Genomic DNA, 17,755 nt, shown 5'->3' with positions numbered 1-17,755 from the left:
CAGGTTCCAATTTAATAATCACTAATGATGTGTTCCCAGGAGTCAGAATTGTTAATATGGTTACTCTGTGTTAAAAAAAATCTTATTTAAGTGAATGAGAAAAGATTAATTTCTTCTCAGGAAAGGGATTTTAAATTTGCCAATTCAAGACAAAACAAAAAAGAAAGACAAAACTTTAGGGAATAGAGAGATGGTCAGCATGGGAGAGGCTGACCACATGCTTCTCATGCAGGAAGGAGCCCGAGGTTTGGTCCCGGCATCACACATCCATCCCCGAAGCATCACTGGGACTGACAGGTGAGCAGAGCCAGGAGTAACCTGTGAGCAAGGTCGAATGTGGCCATAACATCATGGTGCACATAAGGCGGCTTTTTTTTATATTAAAAGAAAATAAAGTAAATTTTATATGACTTTAAATTTTTGATCATTTAAGTTTGCAGTTGAGTCTTTTTTTTTTTTTCCATTATGGAGAAAAATGAAAATCCAACCATTTCACACCATGGCATTATACTGTATGTGTTAAGAGGCAGGGCATATAATTGTCATTTAAGCTTTTAGATGACATTTCAAACGTCATTTAAGCTATTATTTACACTACATAGCACTGTAGCACTGTCATCACGCTGTTCATTGATTTGCTCGAGTGGGCACCAGTAACGTCTCCATTGTGAGACTTGTTGTTACTGTTGTGGGCATATGGAATATGCCACGGGGAGCTTGCTAGGCTCTGCCGTGCGGGCAGGATATTCTCGGTAGCTTGCTGGGCTCTCTGAGAGGGATGGAGGAATCGAACCCGGGTCGGCTATGTGCAAAGCAAGCACCCTACCCGCTGTGCTATCGCTCCAGCCCATTTATACTACAAAGGATTTATAAATATCTTGGTATTTTCACCATGATATGATAGTTCAACAAGCTACTGTAATTAAAAGTGTTAAAACAGGGCTTCTGGTATCATAATATATTAAGGAGGGTGAGAAAACTGGTTTTTGTAAAACCAGCTTTTAAGTACTACGTACTTTATTTTTTGTTTCTGGGCCACACTCCGCGATGCTCAGGGGTTACTCCTAACTCTGCACTCAGGAATCACTCCCGGTAGTGCTTGGGCACCATATGGGATGCTAGAGATCGAACATGGGTCGGCCATGTGGAAGGCCAGGCCCTACCCACTGTGCTCTCTCTCTGCCATCTGTGCACTAGAAACTTTAGTCACTCTCATCTGAAGACCCTACCACCACACTCATAAACTAGAAACCATTATCCCTTTTGTCTTTACAAAAAAAGTGGAGGCAGGGGAAGTGTCCTCCAAGAATCCAGACAGTGAGGTAATGCTATTATTATGATTTTTAAAAATAAAATGGATGAGGAGAAAGAGGCCCCGAGAAGCTAAGTGGCTAGTCCACGGCCATCCGGCACCACGCAGCTGGCTAGCTAGAGATGGATCAGGACCGAATCTGATCAGCCCCTTGGGGTCCACCTTGCTCTTGTAACCCACGCTGCTTGGCAGCTTCCCAATTTCCACGACAGTTCTGGAAGCTTCAAAGAGCATAGGAGAGACACTAAATTCTTGGCCGGAGGATATGTTAAAAATGATTCACCTGTCGTGAAACATTCTCTGGTACGGTGTTGGAAACAAATACAGCGACTAAATTAGTGGTGGTAAAGTCTAGAAAAACCAGTGAGAGAAGGAGTGAAATAAAAATGTATTTGAATGACCCAGTTATATATATATATATATATATATATATATATATATATATATATATATAACACTAGTTTTACTTGGAGATATTCAAACATGAGGTGAATTATTAATACTGATATGGCTATACCTGGAGCATTTACTAGCAGCCTAAAAATTCTTAAAAGGTAAAGGTAAAGGCCCTCCCGTTGTTCATTGATTTGCTCGAGCGGGCCCAGTAACGTCTCCATTGGAGATTTTGTTGTTACTGTGCTTGGCATATCGAATACATCACGGGTAGCTTGCCAGGCTCTGCCGCGTGGGCGAGATACTCTCGGTAGCTTGCCGGGCTCTCCGAGAGGGGCTGAAAAATTCTTAGGGAAAAGAAAATTAAAAAATTAAACAAAAAACTGTTTTGGAAGCTACACTGATATCTTCTCAAATTGCTTCATTAAACGCAATCACACAATTAATGCAAGTGATTAGCTCGAAGACTGTCTAAAGAAACTTGGTATGTGTTGGACCAACATCTAATAGTACCCCTATCATACCCCAAAACAATCAAAGTGCTTAAAATTGCTTGACAGAGACACTGAAAAAAAAAAATCCTTACACTTCCCATGTATAGTTAGTAACTGCGTTCTCTCTGTTTAAAGAGAAGCTAATAGATGTTGCGAAATGTGAATTTTGGACAATAATTTCAAATTAAAGGAAAGCAAAGCAAGCTGTTTTTTAAACCACTGCGCAGAGTAGAAAGCGATGGAGGTGCAAACATAAAAGACACCAAAGTCCACTTATAAGGAGCCAAAATATGCAATCAAACTGGCAAGAGTCACTGATGGCCAATCACCTGCGATTTTCATCCAGCACATCCAAGATCTGCTGGTAAGCCCTACGAGTAGAAGACTGGATAAGCGACAAAATGCCACGAGCAGAGGAAAGATTAGCTCCATCTTCAGGTAACATATGGGGAGGACACACCCGAACCTGTGGCGATGGTGTCACACTGTTTACATAAGCACAGCAAATGAAGAGAAAAACACTCAAGTCAGATTTTCATGAAACTTCAGCGGAGCAGTTTCCCCACACTTATATTTTAAGAATTACCGACATTTTCCTTGCTCTCTTTCCCCCACCCCTTACTTCCCCCTAAGCAGACAAACACGTTAATAGACATTGTTAAAAAAAAATAATAAACAAAACCAAAACTACAACGCAGCACTGTGTCGTCTTCGATATCAAAAGAAACACACTAGAAGGAAAGAGCTTCTGGGAGGAAGAGATCTGCGTGGCCATGGCTGTGTTCAACCCTTGGCTCTGAAAGCAGCATTTTTATTTAGCGCACAGACTCCAGTTAAACCATCCTCTAACCAACAACACTGTGCTGCCTGTTAGGAATAATCAGAAGCGGAAGAGAACTCTGGAAAAAGAGATGTCAAAACAAGTCGAAAGGGCTTCCATGGCCAAGGCAGTTTTAAATACTCCACAGAGACAGCAAAGAAAGCAGAGTCTAGGACATGTCAATGAAACCAAGCTGAAATCAGGAGGAGCAAAGTATAAAAATTGGAACCGCAGCTGCATAAAAGCTAGAACAAAAAGCATTTTGATTAATTTCATTATGACCAAGCATAGGCTCCTCAGCTAAATGGCTAAATCATTAAAACTACCGTCAATTCTGTGATGAGGGCGGAGGGCAAGACCGTGTCTTATGTTACCGAGACGGCAAGCATCAACCATTTCTGGGCTTTTAGGTGACAATAATCCTAATCACTCTTTTGCTTGTGAGCTGAGAGTCACAGTTTTGTGACCTCAACTCACAGTGACTCAGAAAAGCTTAACATACTTCAGTGAAGCAATTTTAGAGTTCTAATCTCAACTCTTAGGCCTGCTGTCAGTATTTTTAGAGGTGTTTGTTAGAACATGACTACTCCATAAGAGACATCTGACTAACAACTCGGCTATGGTACTTGTTTTGCTACAACAAAGGATTTTATTACAATAAGGGGACCGTGACCATGGCATTTTTTTTCCCTCAATTTCAGGGCCAAAAACTTTAGGCAAAACCAACCTTGTTCTCCAGTATATGATTCAAAAGTAAAAGTGGAATCGACAGTGAACACTTGAAAATCTTTCGCTCTGTATAACCTTTTCTAAGTTAACGCTGTTATTTGCCGCCAAAATAAGTGCTATCACAGACTAGTTCCAGAATCCTAGAAGACTAAACAAAATATGCACACTTTTTGTGAATAATTCTGGAAATCTTCATGGCCCAAAGATCAATAGCACAATAAAAATGGAAACCAGGCCTGTTTCCCAAAAGCTGCTTCGAAAGGTCTGTCAGGTTTGGGCAGTGAGAAATCCAATCTGTCAGGGCTGAAGATTAGTTCACTAAGGGTAATCAGACAAAGACAAATTTTCAGATGCAAGCTCACCAAGGGCCACCTTAAACCTGTGCCCAGAGACCGAACGTCCAGCTGGCCCAGAAACACTTGGAAGACCCCAAGCTCTGCACCCGAGAAGAATGAAAGGGTCAGCGTAGCTGAAAGCACAAAGTCTGCGCCTGACCCCCGCACTCAAGACTTCCCGGCAGCTCAGGGCAAACCGGGAGGTTCTTGCTATGTGTGGGAAACAAAAAAACAGACCCATTCCGCATTAACAGAAAAAATAAGCCGTCCATCTCATATTCTCTGTTACAAAACTGCCCAAGTAGTTGGCTAAATTTAAAGTTTACAGAAGACCAATCTGTACAATATCTATTGATTTAAAGTTTTTTGTTTGTGCATTTTGGTAGTTAAAACTGAATACTGTACACTTCGTTATCAGCAGAGAAATTACATATATTTCAAATTTAGAATACATTTAAGGGTTTTTGTTTTGTTTTGTGCAATGCTCAGGAATTACTCCTGATAATGCATAGGGGACCATATGGGATACAGGAGACTAACCCTAGGTCAGCCACGTGCAAGGTAAGCACCCGACCCACTGTACTATCTCGCTAGTGCCATCTCCCCCCAATCTATAATATTAAAAATTTTAATCTCAGAGCAAAATGCCAAGAAATAAACCCAACCCGTGTAAGCAGTTTGGGCTTTGGCCAGGCTTAAACTAATTGGAAGAAGTCAGGGGAGATGGCTCCCAGGGCTATAACACGTGTTCTGCATGTGACGGCTGCAGGTTCGACCCCTGGCACTGCGAGGTCCAAACCTGACTGTCAAGCATTGACAGGGCGTGACCCAGGGAGCCAAGAGTGGCCCCTGAGCACTGCTGGTCGAGCCCCAAACAAACAAAATTAGGCAGAGGGGAATCAGGGACACAGTTCAGCACTGGGATGTGGGCGTCAAGTGTGCGAGGTCCGGGCCTCTGATCCCTGGCAGTAACCAAAACATTAAAATTTAAAATAAAGGAAATGAAATGGTTAATTTCCTTGAGAAAACGCTGAGGCAAGCAATAAGCAACCATTTAAGCTCTGAAAGTTCATTACTTCCCAATCTATACATAGGAACCAGATAGTAATTTATAAATTTGTGAAATATAAACTAAATTTGGATGATTTTCCAAGAATCCTCAAGATGGGGTTACACAAAAGGTCAGACTCTAAAACTCTGCTAATCTCTTCCAATTTTAAGATCATGTATGAAGTTGGAATATTAAATGAAAAAAAATTCACAGGGTCTTCAATTGCTATTTAAAAGAAAAAAATTACATAAAATATAAAAGAAATGAAGTTTTTGTCAATGCTAGCAAAATTTTATCAAACATTAGGATTTCCTTAAATGAAAATAAAACTTCAAAGATTGGTAAGAAGTTTAGCATTTCATCATTACATATGACTACCATAAATAGCAGAAACAGAACTGGAAGTTCTTTTTTTTTTTTTTAAAGCTCATGACCACATTGGGCAGTATATGTGTAGGTTAAAAGCCGTGGATTAGAATATGTATATTTTACCCACATAGAAACTAAATGATAAGATCACCGAGACTACCCTAATTCAGAGCAGTAAGTACTTTAATAGCTGTCCGCTTTTAAGGCTGCAAGGAGTACTGCAAGTCCTTTTCCAAATCGATGTAAGAGTAAAAAGGGTGAAGCCCTGTTTGGGTGGTCGGGCTCGGGGTCAGCTGGCCTGTAGAGGCGGGAAACTCCGTCACACTGAGCCCCATTCCTATTCAACCATCCACTCAACCAAGGGTTTACTGACTGCTTTTGTTTTCAAAATGAACAAAAAAAGGAAAAAAAGAAAAATATTGGGTGTTTTTTTTTTTCTTTTTGGGTCACACCTGGCGATGCACAGGGGTTACTCCTGGCTCTGCACTCAGGAGTTACTCCTGGCGGTGCTCAGGGGACCATATGGGATGCTGGGAATCGAACCCGGGTCGACCGTTCACGTGCAAGGCAAACGCCCTACCCGCTGTGCTATCTCTCCAGCCCCAGAAAAAGAAACATATTGTAAAACGCACTGAAATCATTTTAAGCAAGTATTATAAAATTAGTAATTTTATACCGCTGTACCCTTATACTAAAAATTGATCCTAGTAATGTAATGAAATAGCAAACGTTTAGCTTTCTATTGACAGAGCAAAATCTGTTGGAAAAAAAAAAGCACTGATGTTATTTCATTAGTAACAGCTCTACTTCATGCGTACATTAAGTCTTACTACAGCAGTATTAAGTAACAACATTAGCTAATGTCAGAGTTAATATTCAAATAGAAATTTATTTGGCACAACTACATTATTGTTTAAAAATAAATCTAAAGTCAAGCACCTCCATGGGCCTTTTTTTTTTTTTTGAACGTGTTTCTCAAACTGTGAGATAATAACCCTTTTGATGAGACTAACACCTCTTCCAAGAAATAGTAAGAAATAAAAAAACAGAAGGGAATGGAGAAGGGGGGGCGGTGGCAGGGAGAGTGTAAATCTAGGAAACACATCAGTTGATTTTTCAATGACGTCACCAGAAATATGTTACGATGCAATGCTAATTAAAGAAAAAAATACGGGGGGGGGGGGGGCAAAAAAAAACCCACAGGAAGTCAATGCAAACTTATGCAAAGGGGGAAGGAAATTCCCCTGAAACACAAATGATCATTTCTCTTGAAGACTTAATTAAAGGGAAAAAAATTTAATTTGTTGCCACAGCAATTTATTAGTTGCTGGGAGCATACCAAAGAGAATCAGAATAAAAGAATTTTGGGTTGTCAGAGCAGCTTCCTTTGTTGCTTGACAACTGTATTAGCTGTTGAAAATTCGTACTTAACACCAAAATGTTTCTCCCACAAGAGATCAGTTATTCCCACACTTTATTTCATCACATTTACAAAAACTGTGTTTAATGATCTCAAAGCCTTCTCCCATCTATAGAATTGAAAAATGAAAAACCTTAGTAACAAGGTATACTTAAACTCTATTCTCCTTCTGGGACAAAAGAAATTGAGACAGTGTGTTAAAATTTTTAAAAAGACTTAGAATCACTAAACCTACATAAGCTAAATTTGTGCAGTTCTAAAAATGCTAACCAAAGCCAAATCATTCAATTTTATTTTTACTACTATACACCAAATCATACCTATATATTTTTTTCTTAATATAGTATACAGTTTGAGAAATCCTGAAAAAGATGCTACAATCAAACATTAAGATAATTAGGGTATTATGTATCAATTACTTGGTGAACTACATTAGTACAACATAGCCTGCAAAATTAAAATCCCTACTTTTGCAAAGCAGAGCAGATAAAATCTTACGTGTACTCCGGTGCAGAAATCGGTGACTGGAACCTTGAAATTTTATTTCTTGGGGCAGAATCTGATCTGTGCCACCTTAAATAATAATTATGCTTCTTTTACATATTCAGTTTTTGTAACACAAAGGGAACAGCTAGATAGATTGTACTGGTTAGAATTAATTTTTGTGTCAACAGCTGACAACATTCAATCCTATTACTTCTCCAAAGTAAGTAAGAAAACAAAGATTAGTGCTCCTGCTCTTATACCCATAGTACTTCTATTTTTATAGCCAAGGAATAAAACAAGGGCAGGCAAAGGTTCATGCATAGAGACATGTAACTAATGCCACATTACAAAGCAGGTATAGACATCGAGTTAATAATTACTAATGGTGAAATCTTGCTGTATTAAGTTTCTTCATTCAATTACCAACATTAAACATATAATGTATAAAATATCTAGAGTTCATTAATTAAATGTGTATTATTAAAGATGCATTAAATTTTAGGTTACAAAATAATGGCCAAAGAAGAAAAGGAAAGGTTACGTGATTTACAAAAAAGGTAGGTAAGGATCTTATCATGCCATGGTACATAACCATAACGAAAAGTAAATGGTTTAGTAATAGAAGCATTTCATCATGAAAATGCTTAGTAAAACATTCATGCTATTTTTACTACTAAAAATTAAAACATGAGATATTCAGTTTTGTTAAAACATCTGGAAAAAGCCACTAAAATAACTTAAAGAAAAAAATATTAGTTAACAAATTAAGTTTTGTTATTATGACTTATGTTTACTGGCAACTACAAAGTTACCTATTAACTAAACATTTACTCTAAATCACAATTTACGGCAGTAGCTTTTATATTCAAACCTTTTCCTTTCTCTTTAACAGAACTTCAGCTATAAATAATATATACTTTTGCAACAAAACAGAATGAATATTATAATTTAAAAAAAATTCCTACTTTTATTAAATACGCAATTTCAAGATAAAAATCTAAAGAAGTCATATTTTTAATACCATGAAATGGTTTATTAGGTGTCTTCGCTGCCCTGAAAAATTCTTTGGGTCTATTCTGAGAGCACCTAACTGGTTGTTTAGCCTTAAACAATGCAGCTTTTTCAACATTTGGAAATATTCTAGAAGAACAGATTTCATGGGCGAGGTGACACCAATGCTTCAGAGAAACATATACAATTAAAATTAAAAGTTTCCTATTAATACTGATTGAGCTGTTCACACACAGAAGATATACATTAACCTTAACTTGTGATCTTGTTCCAGGATGACCGAGACTCTTTGCCAGGGACTGTCAGGATTCTCCAAGCGATCAGACCTCTGTGCCAAGAAGCCCTACTCCTAGCCAGGCCTTTCTGGGCCCCCACATTCCAAACTAGAGCTCAATACACCATTTCCATAGAAAAAGGAAGAACTGCATTACCCTGCAGTCATACCAATCTAGATGTTCTACTTTTTTCTCTACTTGCAAATTCTGAGAGAGCGGGAACTCCAGATTCTTCTTGCAGTTCCCAAAGAATCTCGTACGATAATGAAAATCATGCACAATTTGTGATGAATTCGCAGAAACTAAAATCTCACGAGGAAGAGATATCAATTTACATCATCTAAATTACCTATTTAAAAGTCACCAATCACCAGTGGCCTTGAAGATTAAAACTCGGACCGGTTCTTAAAGAACATGTCATTTGTAAAAGTCGATTATTTTTAGTAAGGCAATAAAAAGCATATGGCCAGTGTAAAACATGTTACAGTAGGGGTAGTTTTGGGCAGAAAAAAAAAAAACAAATGAGAAAGACAGGTGTCCAACAACATCTTTTGAAAATTAAAAATGTTCTCAATTCAATCAGCACACAGAGAGCCAAACAATCCTGGAAAGAGAAAAAAGCTGCATTTGCCTAAGGAACACTGTTTAGCTTATGAGAAGCAGAGCTGGGAAGGGCTAGCTCATCCACCTGGAAACCTTGAAAATATAAAACGTGCCCCTTAAGCATTTCAATGGTTCACTGTTTTAGCCTACCTGCTAGACATTTTTGAAAGCAGCACAGTACTTACACGCGTCACCTTTACTTCTTACCTGTGTTTTATAGGAAATTACCGAGCTAAGCACCTCAGTTGTGAAAGAGGAAAACATTACTGAGACATTTTCACAACAAAAGGGTCAGACTGTAAGGTTACAAAAACACACTGTAAAAATGCAAAATCAAGGTCAATATCAAATATTCCAAACTCGGATTAGAACGAAGGTTTGGGGGCGGGGGACGGGGGCAGGGGGAGATGGAGACCAGGGCAGGTTAAGGCAGCGACGTGCTTGTGCTTCTACTCACATGGAGTCATTCCTGACCAGCTGTCCATTTTGGCGAACAGCATTTTCACTCATAGAGCGCTCTCTTTTTAGCCTGCCAATGGCACGGATCTGCTAGGTAAAAAAGAAACAGAAAATATTCTTAAGTTTCCTTCGGGCTGCTTAGCCTCAAAAGACCCTTACTCAAAGGCCACTAAACTGACAAACACTGCAACCTAGAGTCACAGCCAGACACGTGTGTTCCGGGGGCGTGTGTTGAGAGGAAGGAAATAAAACAAACAGGAAAATGACTGACTATTCTAATGCTCCGGTGTTTTTACTTATGATCAAAGTTCTTTGAGTTTCTTAACTATTAGTCTGGCTTGCTATAACCATTAATATTTTTATTAGCGTTCATAATACACCTCTATGTTAAGAGCCACTTGGTAAGAGGTTTCAACAGCCATGGGATGCCTTTGAGGAAATGCCCTAGAAGGAAGGGGGTGCATTTGCACAAACACATGTTCATGGTTTCTGAGGGTCAAAACAAACTCAGAGTTGATTGGATTAGACTAAAATGAGTCTTACTAGATATAAAACGCCGGCTTTCCATATGGAGCGCCAACCTCCCATGTCACACGCTCTTCTGACCAAATCTATTTTTGACCTCTCTCCATTGCAAGACGGGACCCACAAGTCCCTTTTCCTTGAAAATTGGTGCAGTGGTGGCCACTGCAGATGCAATGTGACTTCTGAGGCTATGTCATAAACAACAAGGCTCGGGGCTGTCATAAACCAAAATTTTTTTTTTTGGTCACAGACAGCAAGGCCTCCAGGATGCTCATGTTCAGAACCACGGGAGTGCAATGTTAGGCAACGCCAGGCCATGTGTAGATGCAGCAGTCGAGACCCCTGAGGCCTTGACAACGGCCAACATCAATGGGCCCATGCACATTGGAAGCCTTTGGACTAGATGACAGCGACCTGCAACTGTCACGTCACTCATCCTTCACATCTGAGGCTTCCTTGTTTAGGCCCAGAACAGAAAGAGTTATGCCTGCTGCATATTTCTAACCCATGGAATCCCTACATCCATGATTTAAGTCACTAAGTTGGTTTCTGTTTTTTTTTTTGCTTTTTGGGTCACACCTGGCATTGCTCATGGGTTACTCCTGGCTCTGCAGTAAGAAATTACTCCTGGCGGTGCTCAGGGGACCATATGGGAAACTGGGGATTGAACCCAGGTCAGCTGCGTGCAAGGCAAGTGTCCTACCTGCTGTACTATCACTTCAGCCCCTAAAGTCACAAAGTTTTAAGGTAGTATATTATATAGCAATTAATAACTAGAATAATAATGATGAATAACTTTGCTACTTGTTTAGAATTTGATTTATTTGGGGGGTGCACATCTAGCAGTGCTCAGGACTTAACTCTGACGGGGCTCAGGACCAAATGTGGAGCTGGAGATCGAACCTGGGTCAGTTATGTGCAAGATAAGCATCTCCCTCTCTATACCCCAACCCCCACCAAAAAAAGGAACTATTTTTTAACAGAACAATCATGGTAACATCGCTTTTGAAAAGATTAAATTTTTCTAAAAGGACAATTGCTATGTGAACCAACTGACTTTAAAATTCAGATTCTTCAATAATGAAATCACTATCTACTGATGTTTTGTAAAAGTAGATGGCTTTAGCACTGACGCAGAGTTTAAGATAGTCAAAGCAAAATAAATTTTGCATTTCACACTGACAAAACCGAAAATCACATCATGTAGAATATAATTTTAGAGCATGATTCAAATCTAGTTTTGGTTTTAATCCACCTAAACAAAAAAAAAACCAACTTCTGCAAACAAGTTAATTTGCAGCCTATTGCGAGAGTTCTCTCTGGCTAATCAGAATGACTTTAAAGCAATGATATTTCAAGCTTCACATCTCCATGACCAATTAATCTATATAGGGAGCAGCACTGGGCTGGCCTGTGAGAATACCGCTATACACGCCTTTGTACTTCCAGCACTGTTGAAATTCCTTCTCTGGAGTGGTAGCATAGCGGGTAGGGCATTTGCCTTGCACGCTGGCCGACCCAGGTTCGATGCCTCCGTCCCTCTCAGAAAGCCCAACAAGCTACCGAGAGTATCCCGCTTGCAAGGCAGAGCCTGGCAAGCTCTCCGTGGCATATTCGATATGCCAAAATCAGTAGCAAGTCTCACAATAGAGATGTTAATGGTGTCCGCTCGCGCAAAGCAATGAACAACGGGATGACAGAGCTACAATGCGACAACAGAGAACAGTTCTTCCATACTGTAGGCACAAATTCTCTGGAGAACCACACATAACCACCTTCAGATTAAGCAGGATCGGAAGTGACAAGACAATTAGGCTGACGACCACGAGACCTGAGCACGGGAGAATCCTAACCAGAAGGCGTCCTGTCACTGTCTCCCGACGAAACCTACCTCCCAGCACAGAGCTGAACACACACTGTTCCCCCCTCCCTCTTCTCTCCCTTTCGCTCCTTTCTGCTCGCCGGAGTCCTGGCTGCTCTCTCCACACGTGAGGGGGAAGGGAGCAGAGCAAACCGTCACCAACTGATCTCGTGACAGTTGTGAGCTTGATCTGATTCTTCTGAGCCACCGCGGGAACACCTCCAGGTCTGCACTGGGTTTGTTTTTTGGCTTTGGGGGCCACACCCAACGGTGCTCAGGGGTTCCTCCTGGCTCTGCACTCAGTAGTTCCTCCTGGCAGTACTTGGGGGACCAAATGGGATGCCGAGGATCGAACCCGTGGCGTATTTGATATGCCAAAAAACAGTAACAAGTCACAGTGTGTTGGCTGTGTGCAAGGCAAACGCCCTCCCTGCTGTACTATGGCTCCGGTCCCAAGCCTGTATTAGTTTAAAAATGCGTCACAGAGCCAAGTCACTCCAGGCGAAGCATGCCTCTGACCTTTACATACTCAGGGTTGTCACATCAATGGAAGCGGGCCATCCCTGCGGCTGAAAACTATCTGCGGCTTCCACACAGGCTGGAGACGCAATCGAAACCTCTATTTGATTGCCCTGGCATCTGCATGATCCTTCACGGAAGTTTCCAGGACAGCCGCCTCCTGAGTCTGATGCTTTGTACCTGGCATTGCTTGGGGACCTGCGTGTCTCGGGCTGACTCCAGCTATGCTCAGGGGACCATGCAAGCTGCAGATCGGTCTCTTGCATGCAAAGCGTGGGCACCAGCCCTTTCCAGCTAGTTCCTGGCCCTGGGGGAATCCTTAGCCTGACACATGCCTCCTGAGTCCCTGAACTCCAGCTGTCGCTTTGTATGTGGCTCTAGCAGAACCTGGCATTCTGTGGCTGTCACCTGATGACTCTGCATAAAGGTGGCACGGCCTGGACAGAATTCTTTCAGGAAACATTATCGTGTTCTCCTCTTCGAAAACCAGGTGAAGGTTTATATGGGGCCAGGTGAGTTTGCTCCTCCCACACCTTGCCCAATTCTCTTGAGTACAAGTGGCACTCAGTGTGCAGCGCTTACAGAAAGGGATGGCATTCATGTCCCGCCCCCTCCTCTTTACGGTTGTTTTGATGACCAGCGGTCACGCACACACTTGGTTTGGGTACTGGAGGTCTCACGCTGCAGTTTCTACATGGCCACTGTTGGCCGCATCCTTCACTGGGATCACCTTCTGGGCCGTGATGCTCGCACACTGCTTAGTTAGTTAGTGCCCTGCAGATGGCATTCTCGGTGGTGGCGTTAAGGGCCCTGGACATCAGAGCCACCAAGACTCGGCAGCACGAGTGTGTGGAATTAGGTGCTTCTACCAGGGCCCGGCCCCGTCCTGCGCTACTGCTCTCTGAAGGAAGAGTGACCGACTCAGTCAGTGCCTTGGGTAACCCGCCCTTAACACCTTATGACCCATCCTCTTCTCACTTCAATGTCCTCCTCACAAAGCTCGAGGCATTTATTATAGCTGGTCTTATTTATTTATTATTTTTTTTGGTCAAAATCCTACCTTTTTTGGTACTGTTTAAAATTTAACTCCCAGGGGCTGGAGCAATAGCACAGCGGGTGGAGCAACAGCACAGCGGGTAGGGCGTTTGCCTTGCACGCGGCCAACCCGGGTTTGATTCCCAGCATCCCATATGGTCCCCTGAGTACCGACCGCCAGGGGTAATTCCTGAGCGCAGAGCCAGGTGTGGCTCAAAAAGCAAAAAAATAAAATACAATACAATAAAATTTAACTCCTAGTCTTAAAAGTTCTTCCTGGGCCGGAGTGATAGTACAGCAGGTAGGGCATTTGCCTTGCACAGATTCGATCCCCAGCATCCCATATGGTTCCCCAAGCACTGCCAGGAGTGATTCCTGAGTGCAGAGCCAGGAGTAATCCCTGAGGATCACCTGGTGTGATCCAAAATGTCCCCCCACCCCGCAAAAAAAAAAAAAAGAAAGAAAAAGTTATTTCTTTAAAATATCATAACTGGTTAATGCTTTCCACAAAAACTGTATTTTCTTGAAAGGGTATTTAAACATAAAAAATAGTATATCTTACTTGCAGTATTCATATATCAGATTTACAGTAATCAATGCTCCACATGGAAGGCTTCCATTACACACTGCAAACAGTATCATGTATAGCCCGCTGAATTCTACCTTTTGCTTCTGCCAATTTCAGTTACTTCAAATTCAATGATCTAACTCTACTTACTTCTTCATTTTGAGGGGTTGGAGCAGGTCTCTCTAAATCCAGAAAATCTAAAGGTCTCTCACTTAGTGTAAGTACACGAGGTGGTGTTTTCAGTGCCAACGGTTTAAAGGGAGTTGACTGAATAAGGTCAAGATCTGCTGGTCTTGAGAATGGAATGTCTTCATTATTTCCTAGGAGTGGGGAAAAAAAAAAAAAGGAAAAGGAACAACCCAGAAAACAGAGAAACATTTTTAGAACATGGTGGTTTTATTAATGAGCATTTTCTGCTACACACTAAGATGGCAATAATGAAAAAAGACAGTACAAAGTATTTGCAAGGATGCACGTAACCAAGACCCTCACACGCCACAAAGGGGGAATAGTATCATACAGGATTCCCTCCCCCACTCTCCAAGTACACTATTCCTACAAAACCATCAGTGAGCTAAAATGGCATAAGGGGAAAGAGGAATTACTATTTACTTATATGGAATTTTTTTTTTTTGCATTTCCCTGTCACCAAAGTAACCTAGCAAATAAAAACACCAAAGAACACAAAGTGAAAGCCGAAATGATATGATAAATCCAATCCAAATAAAGCAGTTCCTAAGGAAGGAGCTTGGCAGAGCCCCAAGTATTTGTAGAACAGCTGCTGCAGAGCCAGTGCCAAACACTCCTTCACTCTGCACCTTTTGTTGCAGAGCTGACCAATTCTCCCAGTCAGTGAACACAGTTACAACGAAGTCCTCACCTAACCTGAAAGGCAGCTTCTTGGAAATGTGTGACTTTAAGCACAATAACATAAAACCCAAAGCAGTTGATATGATCAGTGCCAATAGGTATTCTGTTTTGCTCATCATTATTATGACAATTGAGGGAAATTGCTAAGAGAGTTTGTTGTCCTACTGTAGGTCTTTTATAAAGGTTAAATGGCCTATCATAAACCTCCAAAAGATGGGGAATACTTTGTAAGCCCAATTCCAAAAATCAGTCAGGCAGCTTTTGTTAAACGTATGATATGACCAAGCAATTCCACTCCCAGAGATATAAAAACATGTCCTCACACAGACTTGAATGGGAATATCCAGAGCAACTTTATTCTTTTTTTCTTTTGCTCTTCAGGGCACACCGAGCGATGCTCAGGGGTTGGTTACTCCTGGCTCTGAACTCAGGAATCACTCCTGCTGGTGCTCGGGGGACCATATGGGATGCTGGGGATCGAATCCGGGTCGGCTACATGCAAGGCAAACGCCCTACCCACAGTACTATCATTCTGCCTCCAGCAACTTTATTCATAAGAGCTCCTAACAGACCACCCAAATGCCCCAAACCAGGAGACTGGTTAAACAAACTGTGATGCATTAACATAGCGGAGTATTACTCAGAAATAAAATGAGATAGACAACTGATGGGAATCTCAAAAACACTACAAAGAAGTCAGCCCCAGCTATATACTAGTCTATTTATCTCAAACTCTGAACCTCTGGTTATAGGAAATCAATACAAGCCCTAACTCTGGTTATAGGAAAGAAATTATGCCAGCTTGGAATAGAGGAGTAGAAATTGATAAAGGGCACAAGGGAGTTTTCTGGGATCAAGAAAATGTTCTAAGATCAGAATGTGGTGGTAGAGAAATGGGATGATGAGTATATGTCAAAATTCACCATCACGTCACACCCCTGAAAATGATTACATTTTGTTTGGAAAGGAAACCCCAATAATTGGTTGAATTATTAAAAATATACACACTACTTTTGTAATAAATTAAAATTCTGGGGGGAAAAAAGTTGGGGGCCAGAGCAATTATACACAGGTAAGACATTTGCCTTGCACACGGCCCACCCAGATTTGGTTCCCGGCATCCCATACAGTGCCCCGAGCACCGCCAGGAGTAATTCCTGAGTGCAAAGCCAGGAGAAACCCTTGAACATTGCCAGGTGTGGCCCCAAGCCCACTCCCACCCCTACTAAAAAGGTCAGCATTTCCCAACACCTTTTATAAATAATGTTTTGAAAAGGCCTTAACATTTTAATTGAAACAACAGCTAAGACCAAGCTTGAGAAGGCAATTTTATAAACGAAAATAAAATACCTGCTACAACAATCCTCTCTGGAACTTGCATGATCACGCTAGCATTCGGAGCACCTTCTTGGAAGCCTTGTTCCAGGTCAGCATTTGGGGGTGCGACCTTTAGTTTTTCTGGAACCCTCATTCGCTGACTAATACCTTCGGTGTATTCCATTTCATACTGAATTCGACTAATTTCCGCCATCTCGGAAGCAGTGGGAGATGGAAACGTTGCCCCCCTACTCATTCTGTGGGGAAACAATTGAGAGAGAGGTATGACTGAATGCGAAAATGTCTTCCGGATGCAGAGAAGTTAGAAACTATCTTACAGAAAAGCAACAGAAGAGTCCCATTCGCATAGAGTAATGAATATATATACAAAGAAAAGCGAGACTGTGGAAAATGTCCTTTCTTCCCATAATGCTTTCACATTCAGCTGAAATTGCACCTAGATACAAATTTTTTTAATTATTGTATATTGACAACGAAAAAGCATACACAGTCTCTTTTTAACTCCGCATACATAAATATGCATGCTATTTTTAACAAAAAAAAAAAGCCTGAAATAAAACTTAATTTCTGAATCAATCAATTATTTGAGTGAACTCTATTAAGAGTATAGAAATGAAATAAGAAACTCATCATGCAAGAATAAATAAGACCTTTGAATGATTAAAAACTGAACTTGTATGGGAAGCAGAGTAATTCTTTTTTTGGGGACGATGCTCAGGGGTTACTCCTGGGTTTGCACTCAAGAATTACTCCTGGCAGCGCTCATATGGGATGCTGGGAATCAAACCTGGGTCAGCTGCGTGCAAGGCAAATGCCCTACCCACTGTACTATCGCTCCAGTCCGGAGAAGCAGAGTAATTCTAAATTTACTTAAAAAGATGCAATCCACTGGGGGGAAAAAAACTCACAAAATAGAATTAAAATTTCTCATGTGAATATGTATCTGATGACAAATACAATGACTATCAAATACAGAATATGGATCAATAAATCCTTGACATATGCATTTGAGAGATTTAAAGTTCACATTAATTTTTAAATAACGTTTATATATATATACTTTTTTTTAACAAAGAAAGCATGACATGCCTTTAAGGGTAATAAAACAGTGTAAATGCATTAGCAATCTGCTAAAATTGAGAAGGATCCATGCTTTCAGGGAAAAGCAATACAAAGTAAGTGCCCCAAAGTAAAAATGCTAAAAGAAGTGTCAAAGCCTTTGGCCAGCCTATGGCATTCAGCTTTAAAGCAACTTTTCTCAAGCCTATAGTTATCAGCTCAA

The 17,755-nt window shown here is 41.0% G+C and overlaps 1 protein-coding gene across 19 annotated transcripts in view; it reads right to left on the bottom strand.

The window, feature by feature from the left end:
- Window positions 1-17,755, bottom strand: part of MFF (mitochondrial fission factor) — a 32,309-nt gene that overhangs the window by 9,559 nt on the left and 4,995 nt on the right. For 3 of the 19 annotated variants that reach the window (XM_056121019.1, XM_056121067.1, XM_056121032.1), the window contains exons 3-7: window positions 16,486-16,709; window positions 14,416-14,585; window positions 9,756-9,847; window positions 7,422-7,496; window positions 2,529-2,684 (exon numbers count right to left, since the gene is read on the bottom strand). In XM_056121019.1, the coding sequence (XP_055976994.1) occupies window positions 2,529-2,684; window positions 7,422-7,496; window positions 9,756-9,847; window positions 14,416-14,585; window positions 16,486-16,708 (716 nt within the window). In that variant the 5' untranslated portion in view covers window position 16,709. The remainder of the gene's footprint in view (window positions 1-2,528; window positions 2,685-7,421; window positions 7,497-9,755; window positions 9,848-14,415; window positions 14,586-16,485; window positions 16,710-17,755) is intronic. The other 16 variants (XM_056121073.1, XM_056121074.1, XM_056121083.1 and 13 more) reach the window with 8 other exon arrangements.

Source organism: Sorex fumeus, unplaced genomic scaffold (genome assembly GCF_029834395.1).
Source record: "Sorex fumeus unplaced genomic scaffold, SorFum_2.1 ptg000005l, whole genome shotgun sequence".
NCBI lineage: Eukaryota > Metazoa > Chordata > Mammalia > Eulipotyphla > Soricidae > Sorex > Sorex fumeus.
Note: the sequence above shows the minus strand (reverse complement) of the source record. Positions and strands in the feature narration are given on the sequence as shown.